At 46.0% G+C, this 25803-nt stretch overlaps 2 protein-coding genes across 11 annotated transcripts in view; one reads left to right on the top strand and one right to left on the bottom strand.

The window, feature by feature from the left end:
• Positions 1-25803, bottom strand: part of NUB1 (negative regulator of ubiquitin like proteins 1) — a 374246-nt gene that overhangs the window by 118297 nt on the left and 230146 nt on the right. The gene's annotated exons all lie outside the window — the stretch shown is intronic.
• The window catches only part of XYLB (xylulokinase), a 142566-nt gene that overhangs the window by 49839 nt on the left and 66924 nt on the right, over positions 1-25803 (top strand). For all 9 annotated transcript variants that reach the window (XM_073334652.2, XM_073334654.2, XM_073334651.2 and 6 more), the window contains one exon: positions 6708-6804. In XM_073334652.2, the coding sequence (XP_073190753.1) occupies positions 6708-6804 (97 nt within the window). The remainder of the gene's footprint in view (positions 1-6707; positions 6805-25803) is intronic.

Here is a 25803-nt window from a genome sequence, read left to right on the forward strand (position 1 = left end):
CATTAGTGTTGGAATACCTACTGGAGCAGAATCGATCAGGTTTAGCAATGAGCTCGATCAAAGTCCATCTTGTGGCCATTACTGCATTCCATCATGAGATTGACGGGAACTTGATCTTTGGCCACCCAATTACTAAACGCTTCCTCACGGGTCTCCAGAACATTTACTCAGAAGTTTGCCAACATGGGACCTCAATCTCGTGTTGAAATGCCTCACCAGATTGCTATTTGAACCCTGTTCCCTGCTGCTTTTATCCATGAAAGTGTCCTTTCATAGAATATAAGGGTTGGAAGGGACCTCAGGAGGTCATCTAGTCCAACCCCTTGCTCAAAGCAGGACCATTCCCCAATTAAATCATCCCAGTGAGGGCTTTGTCAAGCCTGATCTTAAAAACTTCTAAGGAAGGAGATTCCACCATCTCCCTAGGTAATGCATTCCAGTGTTTCACCACCCTCCTAGTGAAAAAGTTTTTCCTAATATCCAACCTAAACCTCCCCCACTGCAACTTGAGACCATTACTCCTCGTTCTGTCATCTGCTACCACTGAGAACAGTCTAGATCCATCCTCTTTGGAACCCCCTTTCAGGTAGTTGAAAGCAGGTATCAAATCCCCCCTCATTCTTCTCTTCCGTAGACTAAACAATCCCAGTTCCCTCAGCCTCTTCTCATAAGTCATGTGTTCCAGTCCCCTAATAATTTTTGTTGCCCTCCGCTGGACTCTCCAATTTTTCCACATCCTTCTTGTAGTGTGAGGCCCAAAAGTGGACACAGTACTCCAGATGAGACCTCACCAATGTCGAATAGAGGGGAACGATCACGTCCCTTGATCTGCTGGCAATGTCCCTACTTATACATCCCAAAATGCCATTGGCCTTCTTGACAACAAGGGCACACTGTTGACTCATATCCAGCTTCTCGTTCACTGTAACCCCTACGTCCTTTTCTGCAGAACTGCTGCCGAGCCATTCGATCCCTAGTCTGTAGTGGTGCATGGGATTCTTCCGTCCTAAGTGCAGGACTCTGAACTCGTCCTTGTTGAACCTCATCAGATTTCTTTTGGCCCAATCCTCTAATTTATCTAGGGCCCTCTGTATTCTATCCCTACCCTCCAGTGTATCTACCTCTCCTCCCAGTTTAGTGTCATCTGCAAACTTGCTGAGGGTGCAATCCACACCATCCTTCAGATCATTAAGGAAGATATTGAACAAAACCGGCCGGAGGACTGAGCCTTGGGGCACTCCACTTGATACTAGCTGCCAACTAGACATGGAGCCATTGATCACTACCCGTTGAGCCCGACACTCTAGACAACTTTCTATCCACCTTATAGTCCATTCATCCAGCACATACTTCTTTAACTTGCTGGCAAGAATACTGTGGGAGACCGTGTCAAAAGCTTTGCTAAAGTCAAGGAACAATACGTCCACTGCTTTCCTCTCATCCACACAGCCAGTTATCTCGTCATAGAAGGCAATTAGATTAGTCAGGCATGACTTGCCCTTGGTGAATCCATGCTGACTGTTCCTGATCACTTTCCCGTTCTCTAAGTGCTTCAGAATTGATTCCTTGAGGACCTGCTCCATGATTTTTCTAGGGACTGAGGTGAGGATGACTGGCCTGTAGTTCCCAGGATCCTCCTTCTTCCTTTTTTTAAAGATGGGCACTACATTAGCCTTTTTCTAGTCGTCCGGGACTTCCCCCGATCGCCATGAGTTTTCAAAGATAAGGGCCAATGGCTCTGCAATCACATCCGCCAACTCCTTTAGCACTCTCGGATGCAGCGCATCCGGCCCCATGGACTTGTGCTCGTCCAGCTTTTCTAAATAGTCCCGAACCACTTCTTTCTCCACAGAGGGCTGGTCACCACCTCCCCATGCTGTGCTGCTCAGTGCAGTAGTCTGGGAGCTGACCTTGTTCGTGAAGACAGAGGCAAAAAAAGCATTGAGTACATTAGCTTTTTCCACATCCTCTGTCACTAGGTTGCCTCCCTCATTCAGTAAGGGGCCCACACTTTCCTTGACTTTCTTCTTGTTGCTAACATACCTGAAGAAACCCTTCTTGTTACTCTTAACATTTCTTGCTAGCTGCAACTCCAGGTGTGATTTGGCCTTCCTGATTTCACTCCTGCATGCCCGAGCAATATTTTTATACTCTTCCCTGGTCATTTGTCCAATCTTCCACTTCTTGTAAGCTTCTTTTTTGTGTTTAAGATCAGCAAGGATTTCACTGTGAAGCCAAGCTGGTCGCCTGCCATATTTACTATTTTTTCTACACTTTGGGATGGTTTGTCCCTGTAACCTCAATAAGGATTCTTTAAAATACAGCCAGCTCTCCTGGACTCCTTTCCCTCTCATATTATTCTCCCAGGGGATCCTGCCCATCAGTTCACTGAGGGAGTCAAAGTCTGCTTTTCTGAAGTCCAGGGTCCGTATTCTGCTGCTCTCCTTTCTTCCCTGTGTCAGGATCCTGAACTTGACCATCTCATGGTCACTGCCTCCCAGGTTCCCATCCACTTTAGCTTCCCCTACTAATTCTTCCCAGTTTGTGAGCAGCAGGTCAAGAAGAGCTCTGCCCCTAGGTGGTTCCTCCAGCACTTGCACCAGGAAATTGTCCCCTACCCTTTCCAAAAACTTCCTGGATTGTCTGTGCACCACTGTATTGCTCTCCCAGCAGATGTCAGGGTGATTGAAGTCTCCCATGAGAATCAGGGCCTGCGATCTAGTAACTTCCGTGAGTTGCTGGAAGAAAGCCTCGTCCACCTCATCCCCCTGGTCCGGTGGTCTATAGCAGACTCCCACCACGACATCGCCCTCGTTGATATTAGAGATTTGTAGGGTAGCCACTTGGGCCTCTGTCCACACATTCCCTGAGCACTATGCAATCATTCAAGACTCCAGAGCTGACACCATAGTTGGCCTAACCGTACTTACCTCTGTGACTCACATGAACCCAAAGACCCTCCTGCCTTCTGAGGAGCACTGCTCTGCTGTCACCTGAAGTAGAGCATGCACAGGGACAGCACTCGAAGAAAAAGAGGTTACTCACCTTGTGCAGTAACTGAGGTTCTTTGAGATGTGTGTCCCTGTGGGTGCTCCACTACCCATCCTCCTCCTCTCTACTTTGAAGTTTGCTGCTAGGACTCTATGGTAGAGAATGAACTGGAGGGCTTGGATTATACTCGCACTAGATGCGGCACCAATGGCACCGCAAGACGCCTACTGTGCACGCATGACCCACACGGACATTGCGACCATAAATCTCCGATTGACAGTGCCAGGACACACCAGCACCTGAAGTGGAGCACCCACATGGACACATGTCTCGAAGAACCTCAGTTACTGCACAAAGTGAGTAACCTTCTCTTCCTGGCCTACTCAGACAGCCTTCAGCATGCAAATTCATTCCCAGCTAAATACATGAGCGCCCTGACCAGTCATTCTTTAATTACATACAGGGCAATGCCTGCATATTCTTAGTCCCAGCCTTGTCTCCCAGAAATTTGAGTCTTGTACTGTCCAGCAATCTGTTGAATAATGCAAGCTCGCAGAAAGTCCATCATTTCATCAAAGGAAAATGATAATGAACCAGCCTTGTTATCCAAAATGGTTTTTCCAACACACAGTAATCAAAACACATTGATTAAGATAAAGCAAAAAATAAGTTTACTAGCTACAGAAAGATAGAATTTAAATGATTACAAGTGATGATGCATAAAAGTCAGGATTGGTTACAAAAGAAAATAAAAACATAAAACACAAGCTAGTACCTAACTTAACAAGCCAAGTGAACTTAAAAGCAGTTTTTGTCTCACCATACGCTGCGGTAAATTTCACAGGGTGGGTCTCCTTTCAGCCGGGGACCCCTCCCCGCAGTTCAGTTCTTTGGGTCATTCATGACATGAGCAGGGATGAAGGAGGAGAGAGATGAAGTGGAGGCCACTGTCTCTCATTCTTATACCACTCCCCCCACTTTGAGGATTATCCCCGGCTGGGTGGAGGTAAAGGTTGAACTGTCATTGAGAGGAAATGTAGATTTCTTGTCTACACCTTCCCATTACTGGAGAATGACTGCTTAAGTAAGTGATAGCTCTTTAACACCTGGCTGGGTGTTAGTCTGTTCTTTGTTCTGAAAAACTGGTTTGGGCCTGCTTTTTTTAAACTGAGCATGTTACAGCAAGGATACATAATAGAATCTTCTAACTTCACATACGGTGCTGATAACACATACTTTACCAGGACAATAATGTTCTGCAGATTATAAGTTTTCAAATGATACTTCACAAAGCATACTTTGTACAAAATTTATCATAGTCTTGTAAAAGTGGTGAACGTAATAGTATAGACCATCACTCATGCTTTATCCAGACTAAACATCTCTCCATCTGATGGCATGGAGAGTCTCTGGTTAATGTCAGCAGGTAGGGAGCATTCAGCAGAGACCCAGAGAATCCGTTTGGAAAATAAAAAACCCTCAACTAGAAAATCATATATGGTGGAAGTGTTTTTCCTTAGGAGTGAGGGCAAGACAACGTGACACTCTTCAATCATCCATTCCAATTCTGGACTCTCTGGTTTATCTTTCAGCTTCATTATAATTTACTTGCAGTGATTTTGGCCTGTCATTTGCCTGTTCACGTCTCTTCCATAAGAATCTATTGCAGATGTTTCCACCAGTAAGAAAGATACTAGCTTCATGGGATTTGAACCTAATCCTTACCTCTCTAATGGAACCTCCATTTGAGCCTCTGTCCTCTTGTTCCCTTCATCATTTATCTATTAAAGCTATATTTTTGGTGGCTGTTCTTCTGCATAAAGAGTAAGTGAATTTCATGCACATATATCATCTTCCATCCCCCATGGTTTACATGCAGACATAGTGACTGAGCCCTCACCCTACATTTATTCCAATAGTGGTTTCAGACTTTCATGCTAATTGATATATTCAGTTTAGTGATGTCTTGGAAAATTACAGATAATCTTCCAGTGAATCTAAACTTCATACATTGGATGTTAAGAGGAGGGTGTTGTATTATAGCACCATTCAGAAGATCTCTTAGACTATTCATCACATGTGGCAGTACATCTAGAGGTAGACCAACCTGATCTCTGCTCAAAGACTTTCAAATGGATTGTGGACAGTATTAGAATATCGCATGATATTAAAAAAATACTATTTCTAGTTCATGTTATTGTTCATTCCATGAGAGCCTAGGCTACATTGGTGGCATGTTTCAGTAGAAAACTAATTGTGGAGCTCTCTAGAGCAGTCACATGGTTCTCAATGAATATATTTACCAGTCATCATTCTCTGGTGTCAGCATCAGGAGCTGATGCACAAGTCGGGAAAGCAGTTCTGGAATTTTTATTCAGATGAGTTCCCAGCTCCCACCACTTGGAACCAAATTGTTAGCTAAATACAATGACCGAGATCCTCACAGACACAGACTCGAAGGCAAAAACCACAATTACTTACCTTATAGTAACTCATTCTTTGAGATGTGCATGTGGATCCCATGACTCCCCATTCTCCCCGCAACTCCCTCCATCCCTGCTCCTCAGAGAATCTTAATCTGTATTCTGGGGGGTGAAGGAGCTGAATGGTAGGGTCTATCCTTTATACCAGGGGTGGGCAAACTTTTTGGCCTGAGGGTCACATCGGGGTTTCGAAACTGTATGGAAGGCCGGGTAGGGAAGGCTGTGTCTCTCCGGACAGCCTGCCCCTCACCTCCTATTCACCCCCTCCCACTTTCCACCCCCTGACTGCCCCCCTCAGAACTCCCATCCCATCCAATCCCCCCTGCTCTTTGTCCCCTGACCTCCCCCTCCCAGGACCCCCTGACCCTAACTGCCCCCCCAGGACCTCACCCTCTATCCAACCCCCCGTTCCCTGACCCCTATCCGACCGCCTGACAGGCAAGTTGAGGCTGCAGGGGAGGGGCCGGGGGCTAGCCTCCCTGGCCGGGAGTTCACAGGCCAAGCAGGATGGTTCCACTGGCCGGATGTGGCTGCGGGCCGTAGTTTGCCCACCTCTGCTTTATACCCTGGGGAGGGAGTCCAAGGGTGTGAAAGACGCATATGTGATCCATAGTGGACAGAACTGATAAAACTGCCAAACTCCTGTGCAGAGGGTACATATGCACCATGAGTGAGATCCACATACACAGTACATCTCAAAGAACAATGGTTACTGTAAGGTAAATAACCGGTTTTTACAAGGGAGTAATCTCTCTTTACCACAGTGAATGAAAATCAGTGAAAAGGATTAGTTTTTGTTTCCTATTTTTGTAGACAAAAGGACAAATTTAAACTCTTCTGTGTATGACATTACTTAGTACTTAGTGAATTTTCTCTAATGTACCCCAGAGGAGATAATGTACTTGAGGCCAATTTCATAAGCAGTTTGTTGGTGTTGTGGGATAAATGTAGAAGAATTTACAACTGGCATTAGAAACACTACCCATCATGCACTGATTTCAGGATTAAAGGGTTTGCCAAGAGTGCCAAGGTTATGGGCTATATTCTGTCTGTCATGAGCTTTTAGAAGTGATGTGTATGTGATTGAAGAACAGTTGTGAGTGCAAGCATCAGGGTGAAGACAAGGATAATGAACTATAAATCTGTTTTTTTTTTTTTTAAAAAAACAGACTCCAATCTTGTGTTGTATACTACATAAGGTGTGTGTTAATTTAATTTATTCCTGTGATACAGGTTCCAGACTTTCCAAAGGAGGTGGAGATACGAGCACTGATCGAAGGACAGTTCATGGCCAAGAGGATTCATGCTGAAAAGCTGGGATATAAAATCAGTAAGTGTGATCTGAAAAAAAAACAAAAACAGCAGAGGCAATGGAACCTAAGATCAAGCACTAACAAGAGTGGTTCTGACTGTAACGCAGATGGTAAGGTTGTTATCTTGCCTGACAGGTACTGAAACTGTTGTGAGTTTTGACTTAGGCTCTTGTTAAATGCCATTCTTGACTATGCAAAAAGGAGCCTGATTCTAGCAGATGCTGATTTAATTGGGGATGATGAAAGTCTCTCAGAATCAGGCTGTAGATTATTTCTTGAGGTATCCTGGCTAATTCAATGTATTAGGCTTCACTAATAACTTTTAAACTAGAATTTTTGTTAAATGAGAGGAAGGATGGTCTTGTGGTTAAGACACTAGACTTGAGATTAATACATCTTTGTTCAGTTCCTGGCTTTGTCATAGGAATTTCTGTGTGACTTTGAGCAAGTTACTTAATCTGTCTGTGCCTCAGTTCCCCATCTGCAAAGTGGAGATAATGATAGTTCCTTTCTTTCACCCTTTGTCTGTCTTGTCTATTTCAACTGTAAACTCTTTGGGGCAGGAAAATTCTCTTACTTTGTTTGTACAGCATTTAGCACAATGAAGCACCAATCTTGGTAAGTATTGTAATGTAAATAATAAATGGTAAATTTTAGGAAAAGGTAACCACATTAAAAAATCATGGGCTTAAGTTTTTGCCTGTTGTTCTCCGTCATGTTTATCTTGGAGACACATGCCTCTTTCAAGAGTACTCTATTAATTTAAAACTAAATAATTAAAATCCATCCCTCACAGTTATCCCTTTGTATCAGTACAATTGAGAACAGACTGGCTCAGGATGGCCTGTATTTTTGCTTAGCAGGGTACAGTTAAAGATTTATATAAAAACAAAGGCCACATAGGAGACAGGTGAAAAAGCTAGTGGTAGATCCACTTTTAAATGGGGGATATTGAGTGGGTGATGGGGAGGCATGTCTGATGCCACCAGCTTCAATATTAACATAATAGACTGTCTCCATAAATTAAAGTGTAAACATAAGTCACCATCACCCCTGTCAGGCAAAAATGGGCCTTTACCATTCTCTAACCGTCAATAGACTATGGGCTATCTTACGTATGTGGGGGAAATATGATGTACCAAGAACACCTGCCTCCAAGCCCTCCCCACCAGATCTGACATTCATATCTAAGAACTTTTCACAAGAACATCTCAGCTGATATCTTCCATTGTTGTATTCGATGTAGTTGTAGCCCTGTTGATCCCAGGATATTACATAGACAAGGTGGGTGAGATAATATCTTTTATTGGACCAACTTCTGTTGGTCGTCTTGTCTGTCTCTCATCAACAGAAGTTGGTCCAATAAAATATATTACCTCACTCACCTTGTCTCAGCTGATATCAGCTGTTATGAATTTAGATCTGTATCACCCTTGCCATTGAACCTTGGATTGCAATCACAGTCCTCCTGCTGAGGCAGACTGGATTGGACCTGGTCAGACCCTACAAATACTACTCTTCAATTAACTAGAGGGGTAGCTGCTGAGCTACAGAAAGCATCCCTGTCTTCCAGGGTGCCCTTTGGCAACACTGAATTGAAAGGCTGGATCTGGAAATAAAACCTGGGTCTCCTGCACTGCAGTACTGCTCGTCCATTAGTCTGGCCTTTTTTTTGATGATTTAACATCCCATGACTTCTGTTTTAAAGCAATACTTTAGCTTATTACAACATAACTCCCCCGCTCCCTCCAGCTGAATATACCCCAACATACATGTTAAACTCTATTGTTATCAATTGTGTTGTGGCAGAACCTATATGCCTCAGTCAGGGATCAGGACTCCATTGTACTTGGCACCGTGTCAGTGTTGTCAACCCAAACATTCCAAAATTATAAGTCAGGTCCCCAAAAGTCATCAGATTGGCTTAGAAATAATAAGATTTTTTTTTAAAAGACTATATTTTGGGATCTTTTTCTTTGCCTTCTGGTTTACCTTTAGGGTCCACTTGGGTCATGTTTTCAAGCTGTTCTCTACAGCCATGAGGACTCATACCTTTTTCTAAAAATGAAAGCTGAGATTTTTATGTTAGCATGTGACAATAGGAACTGGGGCTTCAAGAAAAACATCAAATATCACGAGACTCATGAAAAAAATCACAAGATTTGACAATACTGCTTTGTAAACACAAAAAAAAAGATGCTGTGTCGTGGAGACAACACACCTGCTTATTGGTGGCAACATTAAAATACATTGTATTTTAAATGTCCATTTATACCTCATTCCTGAGATGACTATAATATCTGAGTGTGACACTGTCCCTTAAATTGTATCTTCCCAACAGATGCTATGGAACATTTTGATTCTTGTTTTGTTGCATCAAGATAAACTTTCAGCTATGTAATTACTAAAAGATGAGTTTAAAAAGAACTGCTGGCCCTTATTGCTAATTTTATGCATTTCCTGCTTTTTTCCTCAATGCTGTTATTTATTTAAATGTGATGCTCTATTTCGGTAGTGATGGCACTGTCTCAACTTTTTTTTTTTTTTTGGTAAAACAGTTCTGAAATGGGAAAAAATACAGTGTGTTTTAGGGTACTGATATGATCATAGTACTATAAATATGTTTAGTTCCCCTGCACACAAGATACTCCTTCTCTTGTTTGTTTTGGTAGCTGTCAGTTTTTATTTTTAGTGATTCTTGATGAGATGTTTAAAAGTCTGTTTATCTTTTGGAAGAAGTATATAACTATAGTCACTTGTGTTCATTAAATATAGCACATTTAGGCCTTGTATACATGGCGGATTTGCCCAGATTCCAGGAATTGAGTTGATTTACATCCACTACTGTAGTTGTATCAGTGCAAACTGCAGCTTTCCTTAATCGACACTTTTGCACAGGTGCAGCTACAATGGTAATTCCTGCCAATTCCTGGAATTGGGAAAAATTCCTCAATTTAAACAAGGCCTTAGTAGGAGATGGGGTAGACATGATCTAGTACAATTTACACCTCTATATGGTGTTTTGAAATTTATAGGAACCAATTCTTGGTGGTACAAATGAACCAGAAAACTGGTTTAGCTGGCTACCTGATAATTTCTCCATCCAGCCCCAGAATATGGGAGTCACAAAGGGTATGTAAAACCATTTTTGTACCCCGATCTTCCCTGCCCCTCAGATCCTGTGCCAAGTGCAGCTTGGTTGGACCCAAGAATCTGGGTTGTAATCTTAAATGCAATGGAAGATGGATAAGCCAGAAAGCCTCAGAGTTTGAAGGGAACTTGTTTAAGGATATTTCCTGTCTGCTAGAGTGCCTGGATGAGTAACAAACAATATAAACATTGGATAATCTACTGTAACTTAATGTCATTTTATGAATTAATTTGTCAACTTTATAGAAAAACTAAAAATCGCTTTTATTTATAGAAACTGGTTCTGTAGTAGAAAAAACATAGTGACACAGCGAAATCATAGTTTGTTTATTTAGTTGTGTTTCCAGTTGCAGCTATCGAAAACTCTAGGTGCATTTCATACTTAAAAAAAATCTTTGGCAAAAGTCTAATTGCAAAAATCTTAAAACAACCCTGTACTTGCCATGTGTATATGTTCATGTGTGCACATATACACATTCCTGAAAACAATTTGCTTATTTACCAGGAGAGGGCGGTAGATTCCATCTCATGATTTTATTTATTTATTTATTTATTTTACTGAAACCAAGATATATATTTTTTGTGTCTCAACCCTGTTTTTAAAACTGGCAAAGTCACCAGATGGTACTTGTGAGAAAAGTTAGACCTTGTATAAATCATGATTTAAAGGCTTTAATGTGTTTGTCATTGTGTTGCAGTTGTTCCAATCTTTCTCAATCAGATTTCAAGGGAAATGATTGAGCAACACCCTATATCCTGTTATGATTATTTACTTGATGGGTAGGTAGAGTGTTGCCAACCCGGAACAAACAAATGAAGCTTGCTCTGCTCCTGTTCTTTATATCGTCTGATTCAGTGATCTGCAGAGATAAGGTGAAGGCTTTGTGTTCCCTTTTTCTCTGGGTTTTGAATGTACTATAAACATCTTCTGTTTTGTCACTTCTCTATTTTTATGGCCATCCCCTCTGAAATTTAATTTCTGCTCAACAATTAAGAATTCAGAGATCAGATCCTAGACCTGTCTAATGTATAGATTGGGGACCTGTTGTGATAAAGCCCTGCACCTCTTATATGTCCTCTGAAACCAAAACCATGACACCTTTATAGTGAAAATTATGGTGTAAGTAGCCTCCTGACACACATAATCCCAGCTGCTTAGAAGCTTATCCTGTTCCCATGGAAGTCAATTATAAAACTTACATTAATGTCAATAGAAGCAGGATAAGACCTTTACTTTGGCTGGGGATCTTACATGTTAGGGAACCCCAATCAGGGTTTTTATCCTGGTTTGGGGGAATCCAGTGTTAATGACAGTGTCACTAGCCCCAAAATAAGTAATCGAGGGAGTGAACCGTATGCTTGCCTTCAGCTGAGTCAAGTATATTTTGGACATTGAAGGAAAACTGTACATGGGACAGGGAGGGTGGGGGAGTTACTGTGATGTTGACAGACCCAATCAGTATAATAACTTCTGTGTATTCAAAAGTACCCATCAGTGACTATATAATGCTGTAGCTTTCTGACATTGTGCTAGTGTGATTATTAGTTTAGGTTTTTAGGAGTCTGATTCTCACCATCTAACTGTCATCCAAAGGGTAATGGAGATGGATATAATGTTCTGAGCTTTATAGGCTAAAACATTTACGTTAAAACCCTTTGTCTGTATTTATTACATATTACATTGTCCCCTACATGTGGAAATCCATTGCTTATGTTACCCTACTAACTGTGTGGACAGTACACATGCATGCTTAAATATTAATGGCTGTAGTACCAGGCATGCCCACCTTTTTGCTCTCTTGCTAAGAATACGGTAGGTTTTGTTTTCTAAAGTGCCATGTGTTAATAGTATTTCAAGTGTGTGAAAGTGCATCTCTTCTGATTGAGTTAAGAGGTTAGCCACATCTTTTTAAAAACTGCAATCCCAAGATACTAGTTATAAAAAATGAGAGAGTGCCAGTCTAGGCCCTTCCTAGGGTTTAACCTTGTCATTGTTGTCGCAGCAATGAGATTGAGATCCTATATTTAAAAAGAAACCAAAGCATAGATCAGTGTGAGAGCAAACTCCAGTGTATCTAGTGGAATTTCCCTCCTTCCTTCAGATACTATTTTACTCTCTCCTTGGTTTTTCTTGGTGTAAAATTGCTGAAAAAATGCTAAGCAAACCAAATGGATCCATCTTCCCTCCCAGCAGCTAGCTGGGAAATGGAGGGAAAAGATATTATATTGGAGTCAGAGAGGTTCACAAAATATTCCTGGTGGAGATTTGACATTTAGGCATATCATTGTTTGTGTTACGATGCTATGTCATTAAGTCCCAACAGTGTGACATTATGGTGCAGACATTATGATGCAATGTCAGTCCATTTGATGATGGGGTAACTCCCTGGCTTTGCAAAGCTAGAGACCACTAGTCCTAGGGGCATTCATCTCACAATTTCCCCCTCAGCCCATAAAACAGAATATCTTGCTAATGGTTCAGTGTGAATTATTGGTAAAACTTTCAATGGCTTCTGTGTTTGCCTATAGTCACCGTCACTTGTCTTGCTTATAGTAACCAGTATCTAACTTCCTACTTGATAAATTATTACAAGCTTTTGGGAAACCTTAATTCCTAAAGGTACTGTATTGAAAGCTTATTCTATCAACTTCTTTACATTCATTGCTCAAGAATCTGGCTACTTGAGCTGTAATTACGTTACACCTTCCTTCCTAGTTGAAAAAAGGAACCTTTGAAGGAGCCATGGTGTAGCTGCATACAGATTAAATTGACATTTTTGCCCTGAAGGATTTAAATTTCTCAAAGAAAAATCAATACTAAAATGTTGTGTTGGCTGATTGCTGGTTTCTAGCTGTTGCTCAGAGTTCTGATGTTGTTTCAGCAGCATGAGTGCGGGCGGCTCCTCTGTTTGAAGCCCATTGCTTCATGAAGCATATGAAAACAGCTTAAAATAATGTAGTGCTCTTGACAGCAACCAAGGCCTCTATTTAACCACCACATGGGCAGGGCAAGCTTCCTACAATGCCCCTTACCAATACACCTCAACCTTTCTCTGTGGGGAGAGGATTGTTAGCTCTAGAGGTGAGAGAGGTTAGTTTTACCTTCATATTAATTAAAGCCATGATCAAAGTCAATGTCAGAACTCCAGAGGGTCCCAAATCCTTATAGATGAAACTGTTTAAAAGGGTCCCAGTTGTGATTTGGGGACCAGCTTTTCAGCATACCTCATCTTATATCACACAAACCAGCAAACATCTATCAGATAGCAATGACTTCCAGTCATGATTGACCAGAGCTTGGATTTGAACCAGTGACCTGGAGGTTAAAGGTTTGTTAGCCGAGCCATCTAGTCCACACAAAGAGCTGCTTTTTCATCTGGCAGAGGGAAGTAACAGAATCAGTTTAATATTTTTTAGGCACTTACAGATAAAATGCCTCCAAAGGAAGTGACCTAATGTGTTATAAGGAAGCAGCCTACGTGCACTAGAATTTTTTACATGCATTGTCCTTCTTGGAATTTTGTTGTTGTTCTCTTGTTATCATCATAAAGGAAACACAGCTAAGACAGAAAATCTGAACACTTAAAGAGATTGGAAATTGCATTATCTGCCTTTCTTTTGAAAATTGATAAGATGCTGTCATTGTCCGAACAATGGCTTTAATGTTTAGTCCGCAAGTATTTAAATGTGATTCTTGTGCCCAGATGATTTTTTATTCTTTTTCGGTGGAGATACTATTCACATAGCCACCTAAAAAATGATCAGGCTATCTCTGTACTAGGTCTACTAGGAAGCTGCATAGAATCATAGAAATTAAAAATGTTAAAAATGTATTAGGTCATCCAGTGAGGGACTATTTCCTCTAGTATAGTTTCTAGTGCTTTTTCCAGTCAAGTTTTAACTGACTCTGGTGATGTGGCTCCTATTCCTTGTTTTGCGAAGCTATTTCACAGCATAAAATATTTCACTCTTAGGAAGCTTTCCCGATATCCCTGTATTTTCTTGTCTTTGGTTTAAATCCATTATTTCTAGTTAAACCTCTCCATATCACTGTAAATTCCTCCCCTTTTTAGTGCTTGTAGCATTATCAAAATACTACAGTTATTATTGTTGTTACTTGGCTAAGCTGTACGTATTTACTACTTTAAACTTTCCTCCTATGTCCCTCCATTTTTCTATTTTGGTTATTCACATATGAACGAAGAGATTGGACTCCAGTCAGCTCCCCCAGAGATTCTCCTGTTGTTCCAATTGTCACAAACAGGTCGGAGTTAATTCTCCATTTACTTGTCTTAGGTGTCCTGGCTTTTCTTATACACTTGTCATTATATGTCACTTTTCATTTATAGATCTCAAAGTGCTTTACAACTGCATCAGCCCAGGTTTGGCCCAATAGAATGTCTTTCTAGAATGACAGGGAATCATACCCCTCCCTCCATATGCTGTATTTCCTTATGTATACACTGGAATTTAGATGAATTTGTGGTTTTGTTCCCTGAGATTGGGATGTGGTTTATGGAATCATAGAAATGTGGGGCTAGAAGGGACCTTGAGAGGTCATCTAGTCCAGCCCCCTGTGCTGATGTAGAACCAAGTAAACCTAGACCATCCTTGAGAGGCCTTAGTTTAGCCTGTTCTTAAAAACCTCTAATGATGGGGATTACACAGCCTTTCCTGAGAACCTGTTCTAATACTTAACTGTTACACTTAGAAAGCTTTTCCTAATATCTAACCTAAATCTCCCTTGCTGTAGATTAAGCTCATTACTACTTGTCCTACTTTCAGTGGACATGGAGAACAACTGATCACCGTCCTCTTTGTAACAGCCCTTAACATATATGAAGACTATTATCACGTATCCCCCTGCCCCAGTCTTTTTTCTCAAGGCTAACTTTGCCCAGTTTTTTTAAAACCTTTCTTTGTAGATCAAGTTTTCTAAGCCTTTTATTGTTTTTGTCACTTTCCTGTGGACTCCATCCAATTTGTCCATATCTGTCTTAAAGTGTGTTGTCCAGAACTGGACACAGTACTGCAGCTGAGGCCTCACCAATGCCATGTATAATAGAACAATTACCTCCCATATCTTACATTCGATACTCATGTAAATACACCACAGAATGCGTGATGGGTTCGGTCACAGAGACCCCCCTTGGGACTGCCACCTGAGGTACTGAGACTACCTCTGAGCCTGTTTCCCCTGGCAGCTTGGGACTTCAGTACCCTGTCTTGTTGAGCCAGACACACTAGCCTGCTACAAACGCAGACCCAGGCCTGAACCACGTCCCCCACAAGCTGCAGACTTTACTGAAAACAGCTTAAGAAGTGCTCCTGTCTCTAGTACCCAGACACCCAGTTCCCAATGGGATCCAAACCCCAAATAAATCCGTTTTACTCTGTATAAAGCTTATACAGGGTAAACTCATACATTTTCTGCCCTCGATAACACTGAGAGAGAGAGAGATGCACAGCTGTTTGCTCCCCCAGGAATTACTTACTTACTCTGGGTCAATTAATAAGCAAAAAGTGCTTTTATCAAGTATAAAAAGTAGGATTTAAGTGGTTCCAGGTAATGACAGACAAAGTAAATTACCAAGCAAAATAAAACAAAAACACACAAGTCTAAGCCTAATACAGTAGGAAACTAAATGCAGATAAATCTCACCCTCAGATGTTCCAATAAGCTTCTTTCACAGACTAGACTCCTTCCTAGTCTGGGTCCAGCAATCACTCACACCCCCATAGTTACTGTTCTTTGTTCCAGTTTCTTTCAGGCATCTCTTTGGGGTGGAGAGGCTATATTTTGAGCCAGCTGAAGACAAAATGGAAGGGTTTCCTGGGCCTTTTATATTCTCTCGTGGGCAGAAACCCGTGTGTTCTCCTGTGCAAAATCACAGCAAGATGGAGTCTGTAGCCACATGGACAAGTCACATGTCTATCGATGATTCAGCTTTTTGCAGGCCGATGCCATTGTTTACATGTTAGTTTAAACATTCCCAGGAAAGCTCAGATGTGGATTGGCATCTCCCAAAGTCCATTGTCAGTGAAGTGTTTCTTGATTGGGCACTCACTTAGAAGAGTCCTTTCTCAAGAAGCTGACAAAATGCTTCACTGAGGCTACTTGGAATCAAAGAGGTACATAGCCAATATTCATAACTTCAAATACAAAAATGATACACATACAGACAGCATAATTATAACCAGCAAACTTCAACCTTTCCATAGACACCCCACTTGGCCTCTTCTGTACAAGATCTGGTTCAGCCATAGGACCCTGGTTGCAACAATGATCTATACAGTGGTTCTCAAACTATTGTACTGGTGACCCTTTTCACACAGCAAGCCTCTGAGTGCAACCCCCCTTATAAATTAAAAACACTTGTTTATATATTTAACACCATTATAAATGCTGGAGGCAAAGCGGGGTTTGGAGTGGAGGCTGACTGCTTGCGACCCCCTATGTAATAACCTTGCAACCCCCTTAGGGGTCCCGACCTCCAGTTTGAGAACCCCTGATCTATATGGTCACAGTTCCTGACAGTAACGTCACAGAGTTATATTAGCCATTTCCACAACTGCATCACACTGTTGATTCATATTTAACTTGTGCTCCACTAAAACCCCCAAATCTTTTTCAGCAGTACCCCTGCCTAGCCAGTTATTCCTCATTTCCTAGTTGTGCATTTAATTTTTATTTTCTAAGTGTAAGTATGTTGCATTTATGTAATGGGGTCCACTCATGGGAGGTGGCATCTCCTTGTGGCTCCTTTGGGGATCAGCTGTCACCAGGTCTCGTGCCCTCTTCTGTCCTCTTGCTCTCTGGGACTCAGTACACTCCATCCTCGTGTCTTGGCCCTTCAGCCAGGTCACCACAGTCCTTCCCTTACAGGGGTACTAAAGTCCCATTGGATGACTGTCCTAGGCAGTCTTCTGCTCCATTGACTGGTCTGTGCCACCTCCCCAATGGCTGGTAGGGGTACCTGGGTCCACTGACTACTCTGGGTTCCAGCCCAGGGACCCAAAAGGAAGTGGAAAAGAATAGATCATTCTAGGAAACTTAGGAGCCCCTACTGAACTTCATACATCTGGTACTGTCCAAGCAGTTAGTGCATCCATATAAAAAATTTGGCATACATGTAAAAAACATTGTGCTTAGTAAAATCATTTCAAGAAATTTTGAAGGCTGCAATTAAATTGAAGAAGAGAAGTGTGTGTGTGTGTGCGCGCGTGCACGCATGCACATACACACACACACACACAAGATTTCTATTTTTTTTATAGTTGATAGTGTGTCAGGGATAAATCAGTTTTTAGAGGATACATATGGTGCAAATAAACTGATAAATGTATTTGTCAATCTTTAGCTGATGTGACAGGGTCGGGCCAGATGGCTACAGGAGAGTAATAGAAGGCAGAAATATTAGCCCCAGGTTAAGTAGGTCCCTTTTCCCTGGGTAAGGTAACAGGGGAACAATCTGGAACCTTCTGGAGACAATTAAGACAGACAGGCTGATGAGAACACCTGCAGGCAATCAAGAAGCTGCTAGAATCAATTAAGGCAGGCTAATCAGGGCACCTGGGTTTAAAAAGGAGCTCACTTCAGTTTGTGGTGCACGTGTAAAGAGCTGGGAGCAAGAGGTTCTAGGAGCTAAGAGTGAGAAAGTATACTGTTGGAGGACTGAGGAGTACAAGCATTATCAGACACCAGGAGGAAGGTCCTACGGTGAGGATAAAGAAGGTGTTGGGAGGAGGCCATGGGGAAGTAGCCCAGGGAGTTGTAGCTGTCGCGCAGCTGTTCCAGGAGGCACTCTAGACAGCTGCATTCCACAGGACTCTGGGCTGGAACCCAGAGTAGAGGGCGGGCCCGGGTTCCCCCCAAATCCTCCCAACTCCTGGTCAGACACAGGAGGAGTTTACCTGCACTGTGGGTTCACAAAAACGGCCAAACTAAGGGCTGTCGTGAAGCTCCAAGATGAGCAAATCCACCAATAAACACAAGACCCACCAAGGTAGAGGAGGAACTTTGTCACACTGAGTATGTCACTAAATCATGCTTTAGCTCTTCTTCCTGTTCCATCTTGATATATGCTTATCAACTGTGTTGGTTCCTGTAAAATGCAAACTGTATTTGGAAGGTGCCTTATTATGTTGGATCAGCTTCTAAATAGAGCCTATTTGCACAAATTAACTAGCTTTCCCACAAGATAAAACTATTGTGGCAGAGTTTCAACCTTGTTCCCTTGGGTCCCGTGCTGCCAGGTAGTTTATGCTACTCTCAGAGGCACACTGCAACCCTTGTAGCCCTTCTCTCTCTAGACTGATTAACTTTTGAACTGTGCTCTTGTGATGGGAGTTTTGACTGAGTTTGTGGGGACACGGGGTGTGGTGTGGAGCCTGCCCCCTAGTCCATCCGTGTGTCCCCCTTTGCCCCCACCCCCACCACCATCGCTGGACACTTACCATCTGCCTTCAGCTCCTGCCTCTGGGATTCAGCTGCTCACCTGGCTTGCCACACCCTTTCACCACCATTTGGGCCAGAAGCAGCAGCCAGCCCACACTGACTTTTTGTGCAGGCGCACGTGCCCCCCCACAGCTTTGCGCCTTGCTACCTGCCCCATTTGCCCCTTGCAGCCTTTTGCCCCTCCCCTTTTCTCCAGCCTCCCATACTAGCTTCAGTTTGTTTGCCTGCCCCGCCCTTTTCCCTCTGCAGCTTTTGTTTGTTTGCCCCGCCCCAGCCTCTGAAGCTAGCCCCTTGGTTCCCTGTCCTACTTCCAGCCTGGTTCTCCCCGCTTCCCATGCGGTTCCCCTGCCCTGATTAGTGCCTTGCTCAGTGTGCCCATGCCCCCTCCCATGGGCTTGTGCCCCTCCCCATTTTAGTTTGAACCCCTTTTAACTACACCCCCTATGCTGTTGTATTCCCTCCTCCCCTAGTGCAGCTGCAGCCCCTCATGCCCCATTACCACCTGAAGCCCATGTGAGCCCCGAGGTGACTGTCGCTTCGTGTGCCGGCGGGGAAAACCCCGGGGTGGTGGAAGGTGATCTCCCCTCCATTTATGAGGAGATCGAGGCCCTGGGTCTGACCCCAGTCACCCAGGGGGAGGACGACCTCACCCCCGCCCCCCTTTCCCCATCCCTCCCTCTAACCACTGCTTCTGCTCCAGCCCCCGAGGGTCCCCTGGGCTCCTCCATCAGCCCGGCTGCAGGTGGCACCCTGCTGACAGCCGCCGAGCCTACTGAGGCAACGGCTGGTGCCTTGCGGCCGGGACCCGAGTCCCATGGGGTATCCCTCGTAGGTGTGGGGCAACCGACCTCCTTCCTGGGCGGGGACCCCACTGCAGACTGTCTACCTCCTGATGCCATTGCTTCCACGCCAGCCATGGAGCCAGAGCCCGGCCTCATTGGGGGTCCCCTTCCCACTCCTAAGATCCCTGAGCCCAACCGAGAGGGGCCACCTCCCAATGGCCCAGCTACTGGGGCCCAGGATCCTGCCTCTGTTCCTCTCCCCGACTTTGCTCCTGACCCCTGCCCCTATTCCTGATCCTTACCCGGCCCCTGCTCTTGATCCTTGTCCTGCCCCTAATGCCAACCCCGTCCTTATCCCTTCCACCTCTCGTGATGCCATTGCTGCCCCTGGGGCTGTCACCTCCTCGTTCCCAGAGGATAGCCCCCAGGGAGCGGCCTCTGTGTTTCCCTGTCCTGACCCACCAGGGGCTGCTATCTTCCCTCCGCCACCCGCAATTGAGCTGGGGTTTGAGGTGGGCCGCGTGGCGCTGGCCCATCGGGCGCCACGTCGGGGATTTGCCCCTTGCCTGCCTGTCTTGGTAGGCCACGGGGCTGTGTCAGAGGCCCCTCCTGAGAATAGCTGGGGCCAGTGACCCTGGCCCCCCATACGCTGCAAGAAGAGCTGCGGGAGTTCCTTGAAGATGTCTGTGGCTCCCATAATAAGGTGAAGCTCTCTCTCCAGCGATGGGGGGACTTCCATCAAATCCTCCGAGCCACGAGGGCCCTCACTGGGGAGGGTAAAAGGACCGAGAAGCAGGCCGCCACGGCCTACCAGCAGGTCCACCTCTTCTGTGACTCCTTACTCACCTACGGGGTAGGTCACGGTTTGTTGCGTGGCCCGACGGGGACCGCGAGTGACCCTGCTGGCGAGGATCCACCCCAGCCGTCCTCATGGCACCTATCATCATCGCAACATTGAACACCCAGGGCCGTAGGATGGTTCTCCGCAGGTGCCAGGTGCTCTTCTTCCTTTTTGGGGGGGGTACTCTGTGGTTTTCCTGCAGGAGACCCATACGGATCCCGCTGCTGAAGACAGCTGGCGGCTGGAATGGGGGGACAGGGTCTACTTTAGCCATCTCACAGTTCGTATGGTTGGAGTGCCAACCCTGTTCTCCCCCGACCTACGGCCCGAGGTGCTGGGGGTCGCTGAGGTTGTGCCGGGTCACCTGCTGCACCTCCGGGTCCTCATGGAGAGGTTCGTGATCAATCTCATCAATGTCTATGCCCCGACATTGGGCCCAGAACAGCTGCGTTTCTATCAGCAGGCGTCCGCCTTCCTCGGTACCTTGGATCCTCACGAGTGCCTGGTCCTGGGCAGGGACTTTAATAACACGCTCCAGGAGCGGGATTGCTCGGAGACCGAGCAGTGCCTGGCTGCTGCAGACATCCTCCGGGAGATAGTTGAACATCACTCTCTCGTGGACGTCTGGTGCGACCACCATCTGGACGACATCTCGATGTTCACCTTTGTCCGGGTGGAGGTCCATTGGTCGCACCACTCCCGGTTGGACCGCATCTATATATCAAGGTTCCACCTTTCATGGGCCCACTCCTCCAGCATCCGGCTGTCCCCATTCTCTGATCATCATTTAGCCACCGTGATGACCTCTCTCTGTGCAGAGAGGCCAGGGCCGGCCTATTGGCATTTCAACAACAGCTTGTTGGAGGATGTGGGCTTTGTGGAGTCCTTCTGGGAGTTCTGGCTGGCCTGGTGAGGGCAGCAGTGTGCCTTTCCCTCGGAGCAGCAGTGTTGGGACCTGGGGAAATGGCGCACTCGGCTCTTCTGCCGTGACTACACCCGGGGCGCCAGCCGACGAAGGGATGCGGCGATAGAGCAGTTGGAATGGGAGGTCTTAGAGCTGGAGAGGTATCTGACTGCCAGACCCGAGGATCTATCCCTCTGCGGGGCATGCCGAGAGAAGCAGGAGGAGCTCCAGGACCTCGAGGGCAATCGGGCCCGGGGTGCCTTTGTTCGATCCCACATCCGCATCTGCCTCCTTCGGGAGATGGATCGCGGCTCCCGCTTCTTCTATGCCCTGGAGAAAAAGAGGGGGCCCAAGAAAAGAAGCATGTCACATGCCTCCTAGCAAAGGATGGCACCCCCCTCATGGATCCGGCAGAGATGTGTGGGAGGGCCAGGGCCTCCTACGCAGGCCCTTTTCCCCTGGATCTGACAAATTCTAACGCTTGCAGAGTGCTCTGGGACGACCTCCCTACGGTCAGCGTGGGCGACCGAGACCAGCTAGAACTGCCTCTCACTCTGGCTGAGTTCTCGGAAGCCCTGCACCGCATGCCCACCAATAAATCTCAGGGCATGGACGGGCTGACCATGGAGTTCTACCACGTGTTCTGGGATGTCCTCGGCCCAGACCTAGTCACCGTCTGGGCCAAGTCTTTGCAGGGCGGGGTCCTCCTCTTTTGTGCAGGCGAGCCGTGCTCGCCTTATTGCCAAAGAAGGGGGACCTCCGCGATTTACTAAATTGGCATCCCGTCTTGCTCCTTAGCACGGACTACGAAGTTGTAGTGAAAGCCATCTCACTGCAGCTAGGGTCCGTGCTGGTGGATGTGGTCCACCCAGACCAGACCTACGCTGTCGCAGGCCGCACCATCTTTGATAACCTGTATCTGGTCTGGGACCTCTTGGAGCTCGGATGTAGGGATGGTCTGTCGTTTGCCCTCCTGTCCTTGGATCAGGAGAAGGCATTTGACAGGGTGGACCATGGGTATCTCCTGAGCACTCTGTGAGTGTTTGGCTTCGGACCCCAGTTTGTGGGTTTTCTACAGGTGCTGTACACCTCTGCAGAGTGTCTGGTCAGGCTCAACTGGACCCTGACCAAACTGGTCAGCTTCGGGCGAGGAATACGGCGGGGTGCCCCCTCTCAGGCCAGCTGTACGCTCTGGCGATCGAGCCCTTCCTCTATCTCCTCTGTAGGAGGTTTATGGGGTTGGTGCTGCGAGAGCTGGAGCTGTGGCTGGTCTTGTCGACGTATGCTGACGATGTGCTCCTTGTGGTCCAGGACCCGGGTGACTTGGCATGGGTGGAGGCTTGCCAGACCATCTATTCGGCAGCCTCCTCTGCCCGGGTCAACTGGGTCAAGAGCTTTGGCCTGGTGGTAGGGGATGGGTGGCAGGCGATCTCCCTCACACCCACGCTTCAGGCCATCCAGTGGAGCGCGGGTCCGCTGCTCTATCTCAGGGTTTACCTTTCTGCCACACATCCGTCTCCGCCGGAGAACTGGCATGGTTTAGAGGGCAGGGTGATAGAGCAGCTCCGGAAATGGACAGGACTACTCTGGTGCCTCTCCCTTCGAGGGAGAGGACTGGTGCTTAATCAACTAGTCCTGTCCATGCTCTGGTACCGGCTCAACACCCTGGTCCCAGCCCCAGGTTTCCTGACCCACCTCCGGACATTGATTCTGGAGTTCTTCTGGTCAGGACTGCACTGGGTCTCTGCAGGGGTTCTCCATCTACCCCTGGAGGAGAGAGGACAGGGCCTGAAGTATCTACACACTCAGGTCCATGTCTTCCACCTCCAGGCCCTGCAGAGGCTCCTTTTTGGTGCAGGTAGTCCGGCGTGGAGTGTATTGGTGCACGCCTTCCTGCGCCGCTTCTGAGGGCTCCAATGTGACTGGCAGCTCCTTTATCTCCATCCGAGAGGTCTTCTGCGAGACATCTCTGGGCTGCTGGTCTTCTACCAGGATCTCCTCCAGACCTGGAAACTGTTCTCAGTGACCAGGTCCGTGGCGGCCACCATGGGGGCAGATCTCCTCGCGGAGCCCCTTCTACACAACCCCCAGCTTCGTGTGCAGGTGGCGGAGTCCCCCTCGGTGCGCCAGAGGTTGGTCCTGGCAGAAGTCATGAGAGTCGGAGACCTCCTGGACTACGACTGGGGAGACTGGCTGGATCCCCGATGCTCGCTCACGCACGGGGCTCTCCAGGCCTCGTACTCCCCGGCGTGTACTTCAGGAGGTGAGGGCTGCTTTGCCGCCTGCTGCTCGGGTTTACCTTGACCAGGTCCTAAGAGAGGGCACGCCCCACCCACCCTCCACCCCAGGCCCTCCGGACCTTTTCATCAGTCCCCTTCCCCATGGACCTGAAGGCCCCCCGGCCCCTTCATCGTGAGCCGGCTGCAAGATCTGCAGCCGGTCCGCTTCCAGACCACGTCGAGGAAACATCTATACACGCTTGTGCTCCACACCCTTCACATCCTCACCCTCGTGTCCTGCCCCGATACAAAGTGGTGGGACCTCCTCCCACCTCTGGAGGGTAAGGAGCCCCAGTGGTCCAGCCTATACTCCACTCTGGTCCCAAGGTCCGCTAGGGATATCAGTTGGCAGCTCCTTCACGGGGCCGTGAGCATGGGCTTGTACCTGGCACGGTTCACCCCTATCCCAGACACCTGCCCCTTTTGTGGCGTGAGGGAGACCCTGGCGCATGTTTACCTGGAGTGCGCCAGGTTGCAGCCCCTGTTCCGGCTCCTCACGAATATTTTGTTACGTTTTTGGTTGCACTTGTCCTCTCACCTCCTTATCTGTGCACTCCCTGTTCGTGGCCCCACAAAGTCACGGGACCTCCTGGTCAACCTCCTCCTAGCCCTGGCTAAAGTGGCCATCTATAAAACCAGGGTGAGGAGGTTGGCTGATGGAGTCTCCTGTGACTGTGGGGCCTATTTCCGATCCTCCGTCCATTCATGTATCTGGGCAGAGTTCCTCTGGGCGGCGTCCACTGACTCCCTTGACGCCTTTGAGGAGCAGTGTGTGCTGTCTGGGGTTCTCTGCTCGGTGTCCCCGTCTGGTTCCCTTCGTTTGACCCTTTGACCGCACTCCTGTTGCTGTTATTTCATTAGTTGTCCCCTGTAATTATTTGGTTTCCAGGTCCTGTGGACCCCCTTCTTAGGCTTGTGGGTGATCCTTTAGCACTTCCTGGATCCCAATAGGGCTACTTTGCTATACCCAGCTGGCTTGGGTCTATATATATAGTTTTACTTATTTACTTTATTGCATTTGAGATAAACTAAAAGAGGAACAGTTGTATGGGGATCATAGTGTACTGAATAGTCTATCAGAAAATCTGTGTTGTCTTACACATGGATACTTGGTGGTGTCTTTCTTTTTACAAATTGATATTAAACATAATTAAAGATTCTAAAAAATAAACATTCATTATAAACATAAATAGCAAATAGCAGCATTTGTTGGGTAACAGATTAACTGATTTGAACATGACTTGGGTATCTCTAGAATCTAAAATTATGGTCAATTGATTTATCATTTAGTAAAGCCTCAGGATATTTAAATATGTGCCTTATCACTGATAGAAGCTTTCTGCAGTGTTATTGTTTTGATATGTTGTGTTCAGTAGGTTAACACAGTAGGATGTTTTTTGCCATGCCAATTATTGTGTTCTGTCATCTTATGTCAGTGGCAGAGTGGTGGTCCTAAAAATTGATTTATCCCTGACAAACTATCAACTATAAAATGATTAGAAATCTTTCCCTAAGCCTATATGAACTTACTGAACACAACATATTGGAACAGTAACGCTGCAGAAAGCTTCTACCAGTGATAAGGCACATATATAAATATCCTGGAGCTTTACTAAATGATAAATCAGTTGACCATAATTTTAGATTCTAGAGATACCCAAGTTATGTTCAAATAAATTAATCTGTTACCCGGCATATAATAGTGTTTTCTGTTTATAGTTATAATGAATGCTTATTATTTAGAATCTCTAATTATGTTCAATATTAATTTGTAAAAGGAAAGACACCACCAGTTCTGAGAGCTGGTCTAATTTACAGCATTCCCCTGTGGGCAGCTAATGGACTGCTCAGAATATTTGCAACAAATGAGAATCCCTGTAGCTCATGCAGGCTTTGGGGGCTATAAGGTGGAGATTCTCCCCCAGTCAGAACCAGGGCTGCTAGAGCTCTTTTTCGCTACTCCAGCCCCTTTATCCAATGTATAGGGGCTGAAGTAGAGGTGAGTCTTTATACCTTATGTAGGAACCCTTATTTAGGCACCTAAATAAGTGATCTCCAGTTGGAGCTGCTGGACGCACAGAAATTCTGAAAATAAGGTAACTTATTGTGGTCTATTCAGTGGTCATCTTGGAACATACAAAATAGTACTGTAGTTTAACACCCAGAATCAACCTACGTAATGGGAACTCTGTGAACAGTATGTGAGAGAAGATGATAATCACTGTAGCGGGGTGGTCACCCCACGCCTGCCCTGAGGGACTTAAAACAGCCCAGGAGAGGGCTGTGGCTGGGGGCAAGCAGCTCCTAGGCTGATTGGGGAAGCAGCATCAGCTGTGGCCATGCCCCAATCAGGGCTCAGCTGGCCCTTATAAGAGGGCAGTGGGCCAGGAGCAGAGAGTCTCTCTCTGCCTTTAGAGGGAGAAGGGCCTGGCTGCTGGGGAGCATACCTGAATACCTAAGGTGGAGCAGGGCTGGGGGAAGGCCAGAGGAGCTTGTCCAATTAAGTGTTTCTAGTTAAATAACTTACATTTACCAAGGACTGAACACTTGTGCTCCAGACAGTGTGACATCAAAGCTAATTACTAAATGTTGAATTTTGCCC

Source organism: Lepidochelys kempii, chromosome 2, assembly GCF_965140285.1.
Source record: "Lepidochelys kempii isolate rLepKem1 chromosome 2, rLepKem1.hap1, whole genome shotgun sequence".
Lineage (NCBI taxonomy): Eukaryota > Metazoa > Chordata > Testudines > Cheloniidae > Lepidochelys > Lepidochelys kempii.